This window comes from Primulina eburnea, chromosome 13, assembly GCF_022965805.1.
Source record: "Primulina eburnea isolate SZY01 chromosome 13, ASM2296580v1, whole genome shotgun sequence".
NCBI classification, from domain to species: Eukaryota; Viridiplantae; Streptophyta; class Magnoliopsida; order Lamiales; family Gesneriaceae; genus Primulina; species Primulina eburnea.
The window spans coordinates 28028979-28045833 of NC_133113.1; the positions used below are offsets into that span (position 1 = coordinate 28028979).

A 16855-nucleotide genomic window follows, 5' to 3' on the forward strand; every position below is an offset into this window, starting at 1 on the left:
TAGATTAATTACATTATTTTATTTATCATTTAAATAAGTTCAAGACTTCTATTCAATTTTTGTTCGTTTTCGAACATCATTTAAATCGTTTTACCCTTTTATTTTTTTGGAAAAATAAAAAAGACTTCGAAGGCCAAAAGTCTCTTTTTACTGGTCAATCATTCAGTGGCATTTATAATGAAAAATATGTAAAAAAAATAAAAAAATACAGAGTATTATTGAGTTTCAGTTATGAATGACATTGCGCATTAATTTGGTGTTTAAAAAATGACTAAAATGAAAATACATGTATGTTTTTTTTTCTTTTTCTAAAATAACAATGTCATATTTCTAAATATAGAGTTACTTTTAATCCAAAATTTAATTATAGTAGGTCACTTGTAAGACGGTCTCACGAATCTTTATCTGTGAGACGGGTCAACTATATCGATATTCACAATAAAAAATAATATTATTAGCATAAAAGTAATATTTTTCATAGATGACTCAAATAAGATATATGTCTCACAAAATATGACACGTGAGACTGTCTCACACAAGTTTTTGTCATTTCCGAAATACCACTCCATATTACTAGCTATATTATTGTATAAAAATATTTTAAAACTTCGAATTATACATGGGTATTATTATGCTAATCGTCGTACAAAGAATTGCACGATTTCATCCCTATATTATATTTATTTTTTTTCCAAAAACAAAACCTAACAACATTCGTCTTGAATTAATTGTTTTACCAATACCTCTTTAAAATTAATAATGGATTATTATAAGGTTGAACTATTTTAATTTTCTATCAACATAATTAATTTACTTATGGACATCTATAATAATTAATTTCACACTCTTCATGACGCTTAAGATAATATTGACATATTTATCATCAATTAACTCAATTATTTATTACAATATCTTAAAAACAATTTAGTTTTCTATATCTAAAATATAATAAATATTAATTGTCTACTAGAATATTCAAATAGGAATATAGAATAGGTAACGGATAAGTCCTGGACTTGATGCATTATTAACCATTGATTTAATAACTTCTGATAGGTAAAAATTTGTGTGAGACGGTCTCACGGATTGTATTTTGTGATACAAATCTTTTATTTGGGTCATTCATAAAAAAATATTATTTTTTATGTTAAGAGTATTGTTTTTTTATTGTGAATATCGGTACACGTCTCACAATTAAAGATTCATGAGACTGTCTCATAAAAAACCTACGTGTTCTGTTAATTAATCAAATAAGTCAATGCTGCATTCAAATTTGAATTAATCAAAATGATATATTCGAAATTGCAAACAACCAAAATAACCCAACCCCAATAATGAAAGGAGAAATAAGTTATCGACTTATTAACAAGTTTGATTTTTCGTATCAACACTTTATCAAACAAGTATGTCACCCAATGTAATTTATTGTCTAACTTAGTTTATAAACTATTGCGTTAACTCGAATATTTATATAATGTACCTCAAATGAGGAGTTTCAAAAATAAATCAAAATCAAAATAATAAGCATAGTGCCCATCAAGTGATAACCAAATTGCATTTCCTCTTCTTTTTCGCAAATCAAAATTTTCTCTCAATTATAAACATATATTTGCGAATCGTTTGATGATAATATTTCATTCAAAAATAAAATTTATTCCCATTTTCTTACAGTATATACATATATGTATATATATAAGCCCCCCTTTCCCCCAGAACCAATTGTCTTACTTTTCTAGCCAACATTCGTTCCTTACTCAACCCTTTGCTTCATCCCTAATTATTACAATCCTGGCGTAGGGTTATGTCCGCCGCCGAGCCCCGGAATCCTCGAGCTCTTGGCTTCCCCCGCCTCCTCTTCTTCCGCTACCGCCGCCTGAGGTGAACCGTTTTCAACTAGCAATTCCCACCTATAATTATAAAGCATACACAGGATATATATTTATATATTAACTATAATTATAGACAAAGAGCAAGCAATATAATATCATATGCCGTCGTCTAAGATTAGTCAACGGTATGGAGGTCATGAGAAGAACAAGAGGGGGAGGTTGTCGGAGAAGTCATCGTCGTTTAACGGCAGACGGTATGGGGAAGAGGCGGAAATTCTTCCGAGGCCGCGGACGGTGCCGGACTTGCTGGCAGGCAGGAGAAGCGGTGGGAACACGCCGGATGAAGCGATGGCCCTGGTGAGGCCGCTGAAGCTGACCAAGTTGCTGCTGAACATCACCGTACAGAGGAGTCTTGGCCCTGTTCAAGTGTTGATCCCGCCGGAGGCGACAGTGGAGGATTTGATTGCGGCGACGCTGCTCCAGTACGCCAAGGAGGCACGCCGGCCTGTTCTTTCAACAGTTGCTCCAAGCTTTGACCTCCATTACTCCCAGTTTAGCTTGGAAAGTATGTTTTTTGTTCTTTTGAATTTCGTACATTGTGTCTCGGCATATAACTTCACATGTAATTGATAGATAACTCCATGTGCCATAAAAATATCAATCAAATTCAAGTAGCTAACTGAGTTTTTTTTTTATATCGGAAGTGCAGGTTTGGACCGTGACGTTAAGCTATCGGAGTTGGGGTCAAGAAACTTCTTTCTCTGCCCAAAGGCTGTGGCGTCCGCCGGGGCGGAAAGTGGTGGCACCGCGTCAACGTCGAATTCAAGATGTTCAAAGGAAGCTGAAAAGGGTAGCAACAAGAGGTTGCCTTGGCTCAATTTCATGAATTTTTCGCTCTGACCGACCAGAATTCGGGAATACCTCTGTTTTCAAGAATCTGGATAAGTTTTTAAATTCTAAAGATTGTAAAAACTTTTTGATTGATTAAATAATTTGAAAATCTTCCAGAAAAATCAAGGCCGTAATCTTGGTTATGGAAATTTGTAATCAATAATAGAATTTGTGTCGCGCCAACAATTTCCCTCGTGGAACAAACAAAGCCGCTGGTTATGGTGGATTAATAGCAAACAACGACCGTCAAACGTCAACCATAACTTTAGTTAGGATTGTGCGCATTATTTTCGAATAAAATATGAATTTTATGGTCAAACTAAAATAATTAGAATTTCATGTTTGACAAAAATTTGTGTAAGACGGTCTTACGAATCGTATTTTGAGAGAAACTCACACAGTTCTCTTATTTGGGTCATCAATGAAAATGTATTATTTTTTTGTTAAGCGTATTATTTTTTATTATGAATATCGGTAGGATTGACTCGTCTCACAGATAAATATTCGTGAAAACATCTCACAGACTATCTAATCTTCACATTTTATATCATTTATACTTTCTAACCTATCATTAAATAAAAGAGAGTATGGAGATTTAATATTATTAATACTAACGATCATTCATACGCACCGTGTGGTGTGCACATGTAACGATCTTCTATGTTAATTTTTTTTAATTGAATGTTTTCTTATTACTGTTTTTTATATTAGAAAATAGAAATGATAATATTGATTCAAATTCAAAATTTTGGATAAAAATTAAATGAAAATTTCAGTAGTTTTAATAATTTTGAAAAAAAAATGATAATTATAAGAGAATTTATATATTTACTAAAATAAATTTTATCATATTTTCCTTTAAGTAAAGATAGAGTATTTTTATAATTTTAAAGGGCTATGGTTGATATTTTAAAAAACTGACTATGACACCAAAACAAGTTAAAACTTAATAATTTGATGATGATGATAATATAAATTATATTTTAAAGTGCAATAAAAACACGTCACTTTAAGATCGGATAACCTTTATAATAGTAAATTACTCAAAGGTAATTTGATGTATAAAAAATTTGTATCCATTAAAATATTTTGAATCTGGCAGTCACAAACCAATTTCTTCAATAAAACAGAATCGAACCACTCGAAAAATATTCATGTATATATAATATAAATGATGATTTGCTTGAAGGTGAAGTGATTCTAATGGTCAAGTCAGTTGAGATAAAATAATATATATGAAATGCGAAAGTAATTGGTCATGAAAGATGTACCATAATGAGGATCATGAGTATTTTATTCATGAGTAGGTATCATGTGAGACCGTCTCACGGATCACAATCTGTGAGACGGGTCAACCCTGCCCATATTCACAATAAAAAGTAATACTCTTAGCATAAAAAGTAATACTTTTTCATGGATTATCCAAATAAAGATCCGTCTCACAAAATACGACCCGTGAGACCGTCTCACACAAGTTTTTGTCTTTATTCATTGGTAATATGGAAGTTTATTATATAAGATAACTGAATTCGCGCATATCCGTATAGTATTCCGAAATAGGAGTAAGTTTTATGGGAAACCGTCTAACAGATCTTAATCTGTGAGACGGATCAACCCTACACATATTCATAATAAAATGTAATACAGTTAGCATAAAAAATAATGATTTTTCATGGATGGTCCAAATAAGAGATCCGTCTCACAAATATGACTCATTCGACCGTTTCACACAAGTTTCGGCCCGAAATAGTTATAAAATATAATTAGAGATTTGATAGGATTTTTTTACCATATCATCGTATTTTTTTATTGACAAGTTTCACAATCCACAAATTTGTCATTTTAATTAATCCAATAATTATTTGATTTTATACCACATTGTTTTCTAATAACATTAATATATCGACACACGTATTACATGTTCGTAAATTATTTTTTTAGAACTAAGTCGATTTATATCCCAAAAAAGATAATATAATAATTCTAAAATTTACGAGGGTCATTTCGCAAATTGAAATTATATTTAAACAAGCCCAATTAAAAAGCCCATCCGTATTTAAAACACAGCCTAAACACAAATATATCTTAGGGGGCGAAAGGCAAATTGTTTCGCCGTAACCCTTGCATCGTTTGTCTATAAAAACCCTACTTAAACCCTTGTACCCTGCTCCGCCTCTTCTCTTTCGGACTCGATAACTTTTCCTTCCTTCGCCTCTCTGCAAGCTTCCTCGTTTTCTGCCTGGTTTCAATGGAGTTTTGGGGTAAGCTCCTGGTTCTTTAATTTGAATGAGCTTGCGTTAAATTGTATTATGTTCAGTCATTGTTTTGTTGATTGTGTTTCCCCTTTCGAATTGCAGTTTCAAGTTAAATTTTGGGTTAACTGTTTGTCATATTTTATATAATATTTAACCTTTTTTATGGAATATAAGTATGCATTCCCTTGCTTTGAAGCTTTTTTGGTATTCCTTGAAATATTAAAGCTGTTTGATCAAGTTGATGGCTCTCTTTGTGGTTGAAATATTTCGGGTCCGACAGTTTTGTCAATTAATGTTTTTTTTTAAAAAAATTAGTTCCTTCTATCGGCCTGTACATAATTCTCTTAATTTTGGGTATTTCTTTTTCTTTTTGTTTGCTTTTTCCAATCATCTGGATTTATGATTTGAATTTGAAGCAACATATAGCACGTTTTAATATGAAACGGTGAATTGCCTGTTTTGAACATGGCCGTCAAAAGGTTCCTAACTGTCCCATCTCGAATTCGTGGTGTTCTTGATCAATTAATTTTTATATACGTAATTTTTTCCTATTTTTGATGTGATTTTTCTAATTTGTTGTCTTCTTGCAATTCTAGGAGTTGAAGTCAAACCTGGTGAAACACTTAAGGTGCAACCTGAGTTTGGCAAATTGATACATATCTCACAGGTGAGAGTTGTGTCTTTCGACATAAAGTTGCCTTTCGTTATAAGCTTGCAAGTGTTGCTAATTTGACATATGTTTACAGGCAGCATTGGGGGAGGTGAAGGATGTGAAAGGAGCCAAGTATGTTCCCCTTCGTCTGAAGATTGATGCCAAGAGCTTAGTTATGGGAGCTCTTACAGCTGAAGAAAGAACTCAATTGATGTTTGACTTGGTATTTGAGAGAGAATTTGAGCTATCACACGACTGGAAAACCGGAAGTGTATACTTTATGGGTTATATTGCTGATGATCCAGTTTCAGGTGCATATTTTTTGGCCCATTTATAAATGGTGTTATTGCTATTCTTCCTGTAAGCAGTCAAACCCTGTTTTAACGTGTCTCATCCTGCTTTGATGGTTTTCGCTAATTCTGTTCATCCTACCTCTATTCAATTTATGTTTTTTGCCGGTGCATTTTTTTTTACTGTATGCTGCAACAAACTATCACATGCATATACGAGTGTCTGGGATTTGAAGAAAACTTAGAAATTAAAGTGTTCCCGAGCCTCTCTATTCTGAGCTATCTATTATAAATATAATGCAATTGTTCTTTGTATTTAGACGAGGAAGATTTCTCGGATGAATTTGAGGATGAACCAATGGACGCACTTCTAACTGGTAATCCTCTCTCTCTGACCCTCAGTTATTCCCCTTTTAGAAAAGGCTGTACAGCTTTTACTATAATAACTTATCCTAGAAATGATGACTCCATTTTTTCTGTCATTTGAAAATTTTAGGGAATATCAAGCAAAATACTGGGGATGTGAAGGATGCTAAAACTGCTGCCACCACCGAAGCTGGAAACAAGAAAGAAGGGCTACCTGCCTCCGATGAAGATGAGGATGACAGTGAATCTGATCCTGATGATGAGATAGCATTTATGAAATCAGCACAGGAGGATTTTAGTGACGACTCTGAAGAAGTATGCTTTGTTATTTTTATTTTTATTTTTTGACATCACACATTAGTCTATTTTCTCTTCTTAAGACATTGTATTATGTAAACTATCCATTGTTTACTCTGTGAGTTGGTGTTCAGGATTCTGAAGATGACATGGATGGGAGTTTTTCCAGCGAAGAAGAAGAACAGCCGAAGGTACCAGCTCTTGTATTTCTGCCATGATTGATATGAAATGAATTTCCTAATTTCTCTTTATGTAGAAGGCACAGCAGACCAAGAAAAGACCAGCTGATTCTGCACAAAAAGCTCCTGTTTTAAACAAGAAAGCTAAACCTTTCACTCCTAACAAAACAGGTTTCACCTTTATCCTTTTTCTTTGCTGTAAACAGGGCCATTGCATGTACTTGAGCATGTCTCGAACTGCGATTAGTTCAAAAAATACACCATTAAACTTGTCGTTTATTAAGAATTACACTAACGTGTGTATGTCAAAGATAAACACAGTACTGAGTAAAAATATTTTGTGTAGGTAACAAGACTGCCCATAATGCCATTCCTTTACCTTCAAAAAAACCTGGAAAAGGTCCAGCTACCAATTATAAGCCAAATGGAAAGAACAAGAAGTCGAATGGCCGCATGTCTCGCAAATGAAAGAAGCTATAGTGCCATCCATCTTCATATTCCTAAACTGTCACCTTCTTCTGCATTTAGCTCCTCCCTCTCAAATGGTACTCTTCTGTTCCACCTGCCGTTGCAACGCATCATATACCACAAGAAATCTGGCTATAATAGATGTTTTGGTTTGAATGTTTAGAATCAAGAATCTTCTTTACCTTATTACATTTTTGGGAAAATCCGCCATGAATTAGTATTTCATTTTTGTTTACGTGTTCTTGTACTTATTTATTTTCATTCAAGACAACGTGTTTCTGGAGAGGTAACCATTGATCTAGATTCCTTGGAACCCTGTGAATGTCATCATGCATTGCTCATTTGACTTGAGCTACTACTATGCATCGGAGGGAAATTTACTATATATCATCGTTCTAGCACATTTACAAAGAAAATTTGAATTTATGAAAAATTATATCTCCAAACAGAGTAAATGAATTTTTTTGCACAAGCTTCAATCTTTCGATGCGATCTTATTTTCCTTTTAGGACGGGTTATTTCTCAAGTACTCCTCGTGGCCGTGCTACCTGTACAGTATTTTTTCCCTTAAAAGATATTATTTATTCATGGCCAGATAACAGCTTCTCAAAAATTGGATCAAAATTATGCCCCCAGGGAAAAATGATATCGAAATGGATCATTCTGGGTTCGCTTTCTATTTCATTAAATCCAAATATCTAAATTTTAGTTATCCGAAATAGAACCAAAAACCAAATCGGTTAGAAGAAACTTGAGGTTGGTTATATTTGGATAGATAGGATTCGAAATCCATGGGTTCTAATTATATTTTTATTTTTAAAAATGAAACAATATATTAAATCTTAAATTCATATTTTACTTATTTACATATCGGTTACACAAAATAAGATAAATTTCAAATGTTTTAATTATTAGGTGAAATTGAAATACATCGTATTTAATATAAGACACTATATAAATATGGAAGTTATGAATTTGAAATATATGGATACGAAATTAATCAATCAAAAATGCAATAAGGAGAATTATAATATACCAGCAGTGTAATGAGAGAATACTAATAATAAACTTATATAATAGATATTATCAGAGAAGTAATTATAAAGTTAATTTCGAGTAATTTCTATATTAGAATTAAATATATTATTACTTGTGTAGTTAATAATGCAGTTTTGCATAATGCGGCTAAATATTGCAATTGATGTTTTAGCATAGTATCGCCTCTCGAATGTCCTATTTTCTCTGCTATTGGACCGACTCTGTTCAAGATTCCCAAACCCCTGGGCTTGAGATTTTTATAATTACTAGGAATATTTTATATGCATTTTAAAAAACCGAAATAAACAAAATTGACAAATAGAGTTTTCCGGATCGGTCGTGAAATAATTTCTTACATATATGACATGTTTATCGACTGAAAAAATTTCAGTTTACATCATAACAAGGATGGTATAAATCAGATATAAGTGTTGTCTCAGATGTAATATTTGGTGATAATATATTGCGAAATAATATATTACAAACAAATAACTTAATTAAAAATAACACAGAAATAATTATACAAAAGTGTGTTTGTGCGATGCTTCAGAACAAAATAATTACGAGAAAAGAAATCGAGTTTAGAAAACAATTTTTCAATCAACAACTTGTACGGATGTTATCTTCAAATGTCTACCACATGTCACAACAACACTGTGAAATGGCGATAATTCATCTTTGCGAGTTTTTCAGAAAATTCTCCCGAGCTTTAGCCATTTTCCAACGTATCTCGTTGTTCTATTGTGCATCAATTATTCTTAAATATATATAGATCTGTTTTGATCTTTATAGAATTTCTTGAATAGATTCCAACAAAAAAATTAAATAAAGTTATTTCATCAAGAAACAACTTTTTTTAGAGTAGATTTCTTTTGAGACGGTCCTCACGAATCTTTATATGTGAGACGGGTCAACTCTATCGATATTCACAATAAAAAGTAATAATCTTAGCATAAAAAGTAATAATTTTTCATGGATGAACCAAATAAGAGATCCGTCTACGAAATATTTTTTCATGGATGGCCCAAATAAAAGATCTGTCTCATAAAATACGACCCGTGAGACCGTCTCACATAAGTTTTTTGCCATTTTTGTAAGTATTAAAAATATCAAATCTAAAGTTTAAGAAACTCAATATTATAGAAAGACAAAACTCTTATGCAAAATATTATATAAAAAAAAGAATTTAAGAGATAACTTGTGTATTGAAACAAAGCGCATTTTTATTTTTGTTCTGATTAAATCGAATATTATTTACAACATAACCTTTCTAGCATACCGACCCATTCGGGGTTTCGATGTTCCCATACAATTGTGTGGAGAGAATTTGATTCGAAATAAGTCGAAATTTCTTTTATTTAATAATTATTATTGGATAGTAAATATATAATGTTATTCATTCGAATATTTAATAAATAGCTATAAATACTCGGCAATAATGGAGAGTAGTAAGAGGGACAAGTTTCCGATTCGAATTAACTCTAAGACAGCGCACAGCCGTGGCGGCGACACTTGAACTAACTAAAGTTGGGTCGGCCCACTTCGTCCCCAAGTGTCACGTGAATTTGTTTTTTTAGAAGCAAGAGTCTTGGAGCCCATTTGCAGTGGCCGTACATCTAAAATAATGACCGACGTTCTTTCTTGGTTCTAAATTCTAATCATTCCATTCTTTGTCAAAGTTTAAATTAGAGATAACATTCGAATCAAAATTGTTTCTGCTTGGAATTTGAAATGGGGCCATGTCCTATTCAAGGTGGGAACATGGACAAGAATGCAATGTCGTATTCTCGAGCTAGTTTTATCGTACTCATATGATGCAACTACATTCATAGCATTCAAGTTTGTCTTTAGTCTTGGTTGGATACCAAATCATTATATTAACGTCACGTTCATAAAATATGAGAATTATTTTTGTTGTTGTATGTTTTCCCTCCGATATTCATTTGACAAATTTATAATATGTTAGTTGAACACATCGGTTAAATAAAATCTCCGAGAGTTATATATATATATGTAATTAGACAGATCGCTCTATTGCACGTTCAAAGTCTAACATTTGGGTTACAAGAAGAACAAAGGGAAAGACTAGACTTGATCCATCATCTTGAAAGATTACAATATATGAGCTTAGCAAAAGATGAGAGTAAATATTACAATATGACCAATTTTAAGTATGGCCATTTTATTTCATCTAAAAGCTCAGGAAAGAAAAGTTTGCAGTTGTGCAATAAGTGGACAAAACTGAAACACAATTTCACACGAAAACTACAGCCACTATAATATGGAAAAAAAATGACCTTACATATATGATCTTTAAGCTCCTTCAATTTTTCTTGAATGCATAACTTGCTGCATCTTCTGCCAATTCTTTTGGCCACGATCAGCAATAGACATCTGACTGAAATAAAAACCTTGCATTTTCTATTTATGTTTTTGTCCTGAATACAGGACCGGGTCGGCTTTTGGTCCAAGAAAAGCACAACTCTTGTATACATATTTTGTGTAGAATCGAAAGCTGAATTGTGAAGAGACTGCTCTGCTGTCAAGAACTTGGGACTATGGTGCCAATATACCCAAATCCCGCAATGGTAAAGGTGATGACTTGAAGGAATAAGTATATGAAATAGCAGTTCTTTCCGTACAAGAAGTCGTAGCACCCACAGACGAAAAGAAACAAGGCGAATCCAAGTTCGTGCATCTGTATTCTGTAGAAGAGACGAACATATTTAAGCAAGTAGGATTCGATTAGCAGGGGAGGTGTAGAGGCACAAAAGTAACAACAATCTGATCTGAAGTTTCGAGATGTTTTACCTGTCTCCGAGGAATTTTAACAGCTGTTTCTTAGGTGCAGCTTGTTTACTATTGGATTTGTTCTTAAGTGCATCACCGAGTTTTTCAGTGACTACCCATTCGTTAACTCGCTTTGCCTCCAACAACCCGATGAACGTGGCCTTGGTCCGGTGAAACGACATCACATTCTCAAAAAGAACCCAATAGAACAACAAATGGAATGACCTGAAAATCACCCAAGTCTGATGAACAAGTCATGCGGACATTAGCTTCATAGCACTTTAGATAAATTCACGATTTACCTTGGGGTTCCGACTGAGTTAAGGGCTGTTATGATGCATGGAATGTAAATAGCTCCCCATTTCGGGACCTCGACTTCCGGGATTAGAATTGACAATGGCAAAACCACGCAATAGAAGAAGAAAGTGAAGAAGTGGGCGACGATCTTTCGGACAAAGAAGAAGCTATAGATCACATAAAACTTCTTGTACAACGAAACTTTCTGCAAAAGATTAGAGTTCTTGTCCAGTTATCTTACACAAAATGTCGATTTGAGTAAAGATTATTGCAAAATAAATTACCTTGTTCCACACAATATCTAGCACCATTTTTCTAAATAAATTCGCCGGACCACAAGACCATCTATGCTGCTGGAATCGAAAAGCTTTAAAAGTACTCGGAAGCTCACTTTTAACCTATAATAATTATATACATAAAAAAGATTATTAAATCAACAAGAGTAGCTTTGATTTTAAGTTGATACAATACCTGGAGGTCTCCCAAGTACACGAATTTCCAACCCTTAAGACCAGCTCGAATAGCAAGATCCATGTCTTCCACTGTGGTTCTGTCTTTCCACCCTCCTGCCTCGTTTATCGCCGCAATCCTCCATATTCCTCCGGTTCCTGCAATTACAGTTAAAATTAAATTATCATGTTTGTAAATTAATCAAGTTTTGTAACGTATATACAACTTTAATGGAGCGAAGGCTAATTAAATTCACTATCGAATTAATCGTATATAATTAAGCATGGTTGTATCATTGTTGAGTTACCATACCATTAAAGCCAAAGAAGGCATGAGTGGATGATCCCACTTCTTGCTCGACTGTAAAATGGTAGTCCAATGACATCTCCTGCATTCTTGTCAGCATGCATTCGTTCGCATTCACTGTAAAATTTGTCCACGTTCAAAAAAATAACGACATCTGTATTTTACAGTCCAAATTTTTCGAAAAAAGGTAATCCAGTTTTTCAATAAACGTATCATCAGCCAACGTGACCCACGTTCCAAACAAAAGCAAGAAAGAGACTCAAGATTTCTGACAGCACGTGACTTTACGGTCCACAAACCCAAGATGTCATACAAAATATTGTCGGCAGAGAACAGTTTCCGAAATAGGGGGCGGTGAATTACAAGCCCTGCCCTCCACCTCGTGGTTGACCTTTTGACCGGCTTTAATCATGAAAATAATAAGATCAAATAGTTTTCTTTTAAAAAATATATCATGGGATAAATGTTTATAATTACGGGTCTTGAACTCGAGATTTCGTCTTTTTTTTCGTTTATTTGTTGTTGAAACGTCAGTGTCATAAGGCCAAGAGTTCCGTGACTAATACCTACGAATACAGTTGCATTTTGATTTAACATTTTATCACGTACACAAAAAATGCAAGAGAAAATGTTTTCTAAAGAATATTGACTTTTGGCATAATTAAGCATACTGGAAATATAAATATTCCGCCAATTTGAAAAGAGTTGGGTCCTGACGCCGTGATGTGTGGCGCCAATTAGACAAACTTAAGTGTCTCAGATGATACAGGGCGTTAACGGCCCCACTCCGTCAGTCAAGGAAGAGGGTCTAAATAGATCACACTTGCTGCTTAGATATCGGACAAAATTTATATATTTAAAAAGCTGCAGCCCACGCAAATTCAAAACAATTAGCTAGATTTTGTCCTTTTGAGCTTTTGAATAATTTGATACTACTTCAAAATTTCTAAATACGAATGAATTTCAATAATAAATAAATAAATAATGTAAGTAACTAATATTAAGAGTTAAAATCTAAATAACAACTTTAATATCTAGAAATTGAACTAGTAAACAAAATTTGAGTGAGATCTTAATCTGTGAGACGGGTCAATACTACTCATATTCACAATAAAAAGCAATTCTCGTAGTATAAAAAATAATAATTTTTCATAGATGACCCAAACAAAAGATCCGTCTCACAAATACGACCCGTGAGACCGTCTCAGACGTGCTACAAAATTTTAGGTACAAAATTTTAGGCATGCTTATAATAAGTCCACCAACACACTATATTCGTGCATGTTTCCACCACCGACACTCTTGCATGCTATAGTAATTGAAGGAAAAGCATCTTGAATATCACACTTTAGCAGAAAAAGGTTTACCAAGCTAAACAACTAAGAGAAAGTGTATTTTAAATTATTTTTTTTTACTCACAAACATACGACTTAGATTTGATGCTTACCGAACCTCCAACGGCCTTGAACAAGGGCAATGTCAGGATTGTGAATCAGGAAAGGAACAGACCGCCGGAGAAAGTCGGGCTCAGGTCGGAAATCCGCGTCGAAAATGACGACGTAGTCGCATTCTTTGACGTAATCGTGTTTCAGGCCTTCTTTAAGAGCTCCGGCTTTGTAACCTCCCCTTGTCTCTCTAATTTGGTATCGGATATTGATGCCTTTACTTGCCCACCTTATGCATTCTTTCTCTACTATATCCTACAACGTTTAATTCAGTTTAAACCTTAGACTATACAACGGCTGTGCTTTACGTTTAACGGATCAATTTGATGACAACTAATCATCTACTGTACATAATTTCAAATTTATGCACGATTTCTTAAAAATATAAAATCCCATCTCAAAATATATGAAATTCAAGCCTTCACCTATGGCCTCCTTTCAATTGAGTTAAGTTAATGTGGTCCAACCTCAAAAAATTCTTATAATAATATAATATAGGTGCATGGTATATGTGTGTCATTACATGAAAATGTATAGATTCTATAAATCTACAACTGCAAAGTACACCACAACGGAACAGCCCTTGTATGGAAAATGGGATGAAACGACAGAGAAAAAGATTACACAATCATGTATTGTACCTTGATGACAAGATCAGTGGAATCGTCCAGAACTTGAATCACCAGCCTATCAGCAGGCCATGAAAGATTACACGCAGCACCAATGGAGATCTTGTAAACCTGCAAAGAAACAAACAAATGTGTTTTTTTCTTTCTCTTCAAGCATATCCATCTTTCTCTGTGTGTGTGTGAGTGTGAAGAAAGTAGAGAGTCAAGAAACCAGAGGCTCGCCTCTTTTTCGTTGAACATGGGGATCTGAACTAGAACCATAGGAAAAGCGCCATTTCCCATCTCCAAATCGTCTTTCATCGGCTCCCATTTGTATCTTTTGTCAGGCTTTTTCCAGAAAAGCTTAACGAGAATGATAACGACTCCCATGTAAAGCCTCTCCATGAAAACCATGATTGACATTGCTAGGCAGATGTACACGGAGATTCTCAGCAATGGAACGATCAATGGCGCTTTGATTAGCTCCCACAAAAGACTAATCTGCCCAGCCATGTCTGCAGTGTATCCCGGTAATGCTTCTGGGATAAAACTGTTCTCCGACACTTCAGCCATTTTTCAGTTTTCAAAAACCAAGAAACAGGGGAATGTAGAAAGAAAAAAAAAGGGAGGAGAGGATGTTCTGTTTTTCAATCTCTCTGTGCTAAATGCTATATCTGAACAAAACCTATAGATCTGCTAACTTCTTGTGCCCGTTTTCAAATCCAAGAATATATTCGAAAAACGGAACTTGGCAGCACGAATGTGACCGAAGATTTTCAAGAACCGAGGCGACACACCCCCTTCCCTTGCACTCTGGTGTTTCTGCTCTTAGTTCGAGCCAATGAATGCTTATTCACTGTAGCGTCGTGAGCAGATAGAAGAGAAGAGAAGAGAAGGGGAGGAGTTGAGGAGAGTGGAGCAAGTGAGTAATGGGGGGAGTAAGTGTATGGGAGACACGAAGAGGTTTTTTATAATCATTATTTTGTTTGATTTAGGCTTAGCGTTGTTAATTGTTAGTCTTTTTTTATTGAAGAAAAATAAATAAATAAAGTAATAATATTGAGCAGTCAGTGGCATAAATTTTTGACTATATCTTTTTTTTTATTATTATTTATTGAACAAAAATTTGTGTACGACGGTTTCACGATCGTATTTTGTGAGACGAATATTTTATTTGGATCATCCATAAAAAATTATTATTTTTTATGCTAAGAGTATTACTTTTTAATGTGAATATCGGTAGGGTTAACACGTCTCACAGATAAAGATTCGTGAGACCGTCTCACAAGAAACACACTCTTCTACTGATGGGTTTTCTTACTCATTTTTAAATTTTGAGCAACGGTCTCACATTAATTCTTTTTGGAAGTATTGAATTTTATTTGAAATTCGAAATTTGGTAAATCACTTGGAAAAACTATATATATCTTAGATGAAAATTTGTGGCCAAAGTCTAAAAGAGACTCATTTGCACTACAAATATTGGAGAGGATAAAGATTTCAAGAAAATATTTTATCACGTGCGTAATATAAATGCAAAATAAAATAATTATTATACAAAATAAAAATTATAATAATTTTATAAATAAACACCCTTTAACTTATTAATCACCTGCCTCATCTTAGTTCCCAGATACATCAGGATAGATCGACCCTCGATATTCTTTTTTACTAGCAGTAATTTTTCTTTCGTACAATGATTGGATTTTTATTTAGGTAGTAATGTATGGATTATTTTCCGGGAAAAAAAAAAAGAAGTGGGCCAAACTTGCAGCTGCTCCGGGTCATGATTCGGATACGGATTTTTTCTTGTATAGGGAAATGGGATCCGAATTTTGATAAAACAATTATTGATGGTATGCAGTAAAACCTAAAAGCAGACTGACTCAAATTCGTCACATTCGATGATTGTAAAGAGAAAGTGATGACAATATCCAAATACTCAAATACTCTTCTATTTTTAGGAAATGTATGTGCCATTTTGAAAACATTATTTTTTGTGAACATATATAAGTGGCATTGGGTAGACTTCATTTTAGAAAATAACTAAGTGAAATTCGCAGTTGTTAATTTTTGTTGTATATTGGGTAGATTCTCGAATATAACACATAGCATTTCATTCACGTAAGTCAGATAAACCAACACTAGACAGATTTTGTGAGACAAATTCGACCGCAAAATATTGGTGAAGGCATCGAACTTGTGATAATTTGTCTTCGCGCTCGCTCGCTCGCTCACTCACTCACTCGAGGTGCTATGACTAGTGTTGGTAGGCATCTCAGATCGGTTAAAAGAGCGGAGCTTATCGCTATTCGACATAGTATGGAGTTTTACTTGAGAATTGCATGAGATGAAAGGAGTTCATATCTTTTCGGACTCTTCACTAACAACGGGTGCAATTACTGATGGTCCGAATTAGATCTGGGTCCGAATAGTGTTGTAATGAAAGATATCCAAACTTTTTTAGAATCCGATATGTTTTTATCTATTCAACACAGATGAATCATCGACAAACTCGCTCTGCTTTTAAATTTTCGTCAATAGTAATGACCACTTTTCTTCGTAGTTCAGTGTTGGAAGTCAAGATCTTATGCAGTGATACGCCTAAAAAAATATCATGCTCGAGGTTGCAATTCTTCTTTGTTTTCCTCGTTTGGTCAAAAGTATTAGGCTAAAATGCTGCGCACAAAATTG

General features: G+C 34.0%; 3 protein-coding genes across 5 annotated transcripts; 2 read left to right on the forward strand and 1 right to left on the reverse strand.

Moving 5' to 3' along the window:
• The first annotated feature begins 1716 nt into the window (after positions 1-1716).
• LOC140810669 (uncharacterized) lies at positions 1717-2896 on the forward strand. 2 transcript variants are annotated; one of them, XM_073168536.1, is made up of 3 exons: positions 1718-1878; positions 1963-2394; positions 2539-2896. In XM_073168536.1, exons 2-3 carry the CDS (start codon positions 1989-1991, stop codon positions 2727-2729), a joined length of 597 nt encoding a protein of 198 aa, XP_073024637.1. In that variant the 5' UTR covers positions 1718-1878; positions 1963-1988; the 3' UTR covers positions 2730-2896. The 2 variants fall into 2 exon arrangements, with proteins under 2 accessions (XP_073024636.1, XP_073024637.1); XM_073168535.1 differs by having other exon boundaries at positions 1717-2394.
• Positions 2897-4824: 1928 nt separating this feature from the next.
• Positions 4825-7462, forward strand: LOC140810601 (histone deacetylase HDT2-like). Of its 2 annotated transcripts, none has more exons than XM_073168444.1 (8): positions 4825-4981; positions 5572-5642; positions 5722-5938; positions 6238-6294; positions 6414-6598; positions 6715-6771; positions 6837-6930; positions 7106-7462. In XM_073168444.1, the coding sequence occupies exons 1-8, from the start codon at positions 4969-4971 to the stop codon at positions 7225-7227; spliced, it is 816 nt and encodes a 271-aa protein (XP_073024545.1). In that variant the 5' UTR covers positions 4825-4968; the 3' UTR covers positions 7228-7462. The 2 variants fall into 2 exon arrangements, with proteins under 2 accessions (XP_073024545.1, XP_073024546.1); XM_073168445.1 differs by having other exon boundaries at positions 6840-6930.
• Positions 7463-10356: 2894 nt separating this feature from the next.
• On the reverse strand, positions 10357-15117 carry LOC140809025 (glucomannan 4-beta-mannosyltransferase 2-like). The gene is made up of 9 exons (XM_073166479.1): positions 14405-15117; positions 14195-14293; positions 13556-13808; positions 12115-12225; positions 11824-11960; positions 11637-11750; positions 11358-11557; positions 11077-11280; positions 10357-10970 (listed from the first exon to the last, which is right to left on the reverse strand). The coding sequence occupies exons 1-9, from the start codon at positions 14732-14734 to the stop codon at positions 10808-10810; spliced, it is 1611 nt and encodes a 536-aa protein (XP_073022580.1). The 5' UTR covers positions 14735-15117; the 3' UTR covers positions 10357-10807.
• Positions 15118-16855: the final 1738 nt, after the last annotated feature.

What these genes read in the sequence shown, in the direction of transcription:
- LOC140810669 (XM_073168535.1), top strand. Translation starts at nt 1,989, where the DNA reads ATGCCGTCGTCTAAGATTAGTCAACGGTATGGAGGTCATGAGAAGAAC. An exon ending in CTCCCAGTTTAGCTTGGAAA is followed by an intron (nt 2,395 to 2,538) that starts GTATGTTTTTTG and finishes TCGGAAGTGCAG; the next exon opens with GTTTGGACCGTGACGTTAAG.
- LOC140810601 (XM_073168444.1), top strand. An exon ending in TGCTGATGATCCAGTTTCAG is followed by an intron (nt 5,939 to 6,237) that starts GTGCATATTTTT and finishes CTTTGTATTTAG; the next exon opens with ACGAGGAAGATTTCTCGGAT. An exon ending in AATGGACGCACTTCTAACTG is followed by an intron (nt 6,295 to 6,413) that starts GTAATCCTCTCT and finishes TGAAAATTTTAG; the next exon opens with GGAATATCAAGCAAAATACT.
- LOC140809025 (XM_073166479.1), bottom strand. Translation starts at nt 14,734, where the DNA reads ATGGCTGAAGTGTCGGAGAACAGTTTTATCCCAGAAGCATTACCGGGA. An exon ending in TGCCTTCTTTGGCTTTAATG is followed by an intron (nt 11,961 to 12,114) that starts GTATGGTAACTC and finishes CTGTAATTGCAG; the next exon opens with GAACCGGAGGAATATGGAGG. An exon ending in TGTACTTGGGAGACCTCCAG is followed by an intron (nt 11,751 to 11,823) that starts GTATTGTATCAA and finishes TAATTATTATAG; the next exon opens with GTTAAAAGTGAGCTTCCGAG.